At 41.3% G+C, this 2,766-nt stretch overlaps 1 protein-coding gene across 1 annotated transcript in view; it reads left to right on the plus strand.

Annotated features, from left to right (window-relative positions):
- Positions 1–2,408, plus strand: part of LOC102199570 (probable carboxypeptidase X1) — an 11,319-nt gene extending 8,911 nt beyond the window's left edge. The window contains exons 10-13 of the mRNA XM_005736735.1: positions 263–557; positions 966–1,105; positions 1,191–1,293; positions 1,664–2,408. Of these exons, the coding sequence (XP_005736792.1) occupies positions 263–557; positions 966–1,105; positions 1,191–1,293; positions 1,664–1,986 (861 nt within the window). The 3' untranslated portion in view covers positions 1,987–2,408. The remainder of the gene's footprint in view (positions 1–262; positions 558–965; positions 1,106–1,190; positions 1,294–1,663) is intronic.
- The last annotated feature ends 358 nt before the right edge of the window (positions 2,409–2,766 follow it).

Here is a 2,766-nt window from a genome sequence, read left to right on the forward strand (position 1 = left end):
CATACACACAGTAACTGCAACTAAGAATGCTAAAGAAATAGAAAAGCATGCTAAGAATCAAATATAAAGTCAAAGAGAAATATGATAATGCGCTGTCGTAAAAGACAAATAACCTAATAAAATAATATGTTTTCACCTTTTTATCTTTACTTTTAATACTGCAGCTTTTTATTTTTTGAATACTGCATGCCTTTTTACTTTTAACAATTTATTTTTTTGCAGATTCACATGCTTAAACTAAACTCCTTCTACCTCTGCCCAGGTTGCACCAGAGACACGTGCGGTCATCAGCTGGATGCAGGACATTCCCTTTGTGCTCAGCGCCAACCTCCATGGTGGAGAGCTTGTTGTTACCTATCCCTTCGACTGCACCCGTGACTGGGCGCCACAGGAAGACACGCCAACAGCAGACAACGCCTTCTTTCGCTGGCTGGCCTCGGTCTATGCCTCGACTAACCTGGTGATGGCCAACCCGGACCGACGTATCTGCCACTACGAGGAATTTCAGTCACATAACAACATCATCAACGGCGGAGCCTGGCACACGGTTCCTGGCAGTGAGTTTCATCAGTCTGTTCTGAGCATGATTTCCGCCATCTGAGACTCATCAGACCCAAAAAATGCTGCATCGTCCTCTTCAGAGGATCTTGTGCGATTTCAGTTAGTGTTACAAAACAAGAGAGCAGATTGAAACACTTAAAAACATTTACTACCAATGTGCAAACATCCTGTCAAATTACATGTCCCTTAAATTAAACTAGGCTCCAGTACATATCAAATTTTAATCTTGCTATAATTTGCAAGCTTAAAAAATACATCAATATTTAACCAAGTTAATCACTGACAGATGTCATATTTCTCTCTATTCAAGGATCAAATTCAGTTCTTTTTCCCCTTAAACCTATAAATTGCACGACTGTTTCACTCAGTATTCACTGTGTTTTCTGTGCCTGCCTTTCCTGCAGGTATGAACGACTTCAGTTACCTGCACACCAACTGCTTCGAGGTGACAGTGGAGCTGTCCTGTGATAAGTTTCCTCATGTTAGTGAACTCCCCATCGAGTGGGAGAACAATAAGGAGTCTCTGCTGGTTTACATGGAGCAGGTAAACCTGTTCAAAGAAAATGGTACAAGTTATCACGTGGTTTTCAAAGCAGTGGCTCACACGGCAGCATTTTCTCCTCTCTCAGGTTCACAGAGGCATCAAAGGTGTGGTCAGGGACAAGCTCACCAAAAAAGGAATAGCAGATGCTATAATCAAGGTGGAGGACCATGACCATGACATCCGATCAGGTCAGCCAGTTGATTTTCTTTCTAATGAGCAGGGTGTTAAAGCAAAAAGTGTCAAACTACAACCATCAAATGCATCTTTGTTTTAGCTGTATTTCTGTGTATACCAAGTTAACAGCCTGTAACCAAACACACCGAAAGAACCATTTTAACAATTGCTGTATTTGAACTGTTGTAAATGACTTACTGACCTGTAATCCGTCAAACATATCTCTGATATCAAGCCATTTGGAGCCCCAAAGAACATTTTCGTCACAAGATAGAAGCTGCAATCAGTTTTTGGCAAAATTATTCATTTATCTTCTACAGATGCATTAACCAGTAAAACCAGAAACTTAGATTAAAATTCTGCAAACCTCATTTTTTTCTGTAGCCACTGATGGGGACTACTGGCGTCTTCTGAACCCAGGCGAGTACAAGGTGATCGTTTGGGCCGTGGGTTACTTCCCATCCATGCGTCGGTGCAATGTCGGCATGGAACCAAATCCCACCATCTGTGACTTCATCCTCACCAAAACACCCATCCAGAGGCTGAAGGAGATCAGGGCCAAAGGGGGGAAGATCCCGCAGGATCTTCAGCTGCGTCTTCGTGCTTTGAGGCTCCGAAAGCTACGGGCTAGCACCAAGGCAATCAACCGCCGCAGGGAGGGTCAGCGGATGAGAAGAGCTCGGTCCTCTCAAGCCTGGAAAGCATGAGAGGAGATGGGAGAACGGGTTCATGAACTGTCCTCTGGGAAAATTACATTTCTGCTGTTAAAGGAGCTCACCTGGTTAACAAAAAGTATTTCTCAAATATCAAAACATGCAGACCGTTTTATGTCTCTGACACTGTTCTCAGTTTGGGGACCCTTCAGGCTATGACAGGCACATAAACTCTTGGGGACAATGTTATTGCAGAACAGGTTTTTAAATTGGTTCAAGTATCCTTAAAAGTTACGCAAAGAGTTCCTAAATTGTGAATTTACTGGGTTTTTTTTTCTTTTGTACATTAACTAAGGTGAGGATTTCCGTGTCAGCTGGCCTGATGTCATAAATTTTCTAAAAGTGTTTTTTTTTTATTTTTTAGTTTGATTGTCTGACTAAAGTCCAACTGGACCAATAAAGTTAAATAACTGTGTTATCCAGTGTATTTAATCTGAACCTAAGGTCAACAGAAGTGAACAGATGAAAGAAACTGCCATTGGTTGCAATCTGAAAGTGAGGACATGAGATGAGTGGAAGGATGAAAAAGAGGGAAATCTGCGTGGCACGTGGACAAACCTCAAATCAAATGAGCTTTATTTGTATAGCACGTTTAAAAGACATCAAGCATTGGCTAAAGTGCTGAACAGACGGACAATGTAGTCAAAATAAAAGAAAGAATTCAAATAAATGAGATAAAAAATTTATTTTCACTGTGAACATCTAAATAAAGCCTGTGGCTAGACACCAATCCAGCCCACTGAATGGCTTAAGTTTCATAAATACATCTGTTTT

Source organism: Pundamilia nyererei, unplaced genomic scaffold, assembly GCF_000239375.1.
Source record: "Pundamilia nyererei isolate P.nyererei 1_Seehausen unplaced genomic scaffold, PunNye1.0 scaffold00070, whole genome shotgun sequence".
In the NCBI taxonomy this organism is placed as follows: Eukaryota; Metazoa; Chordata; class Actinopteri; order Cichliformes; family Cichlidae; genus Pundamilia; species Pundamilia nyererei.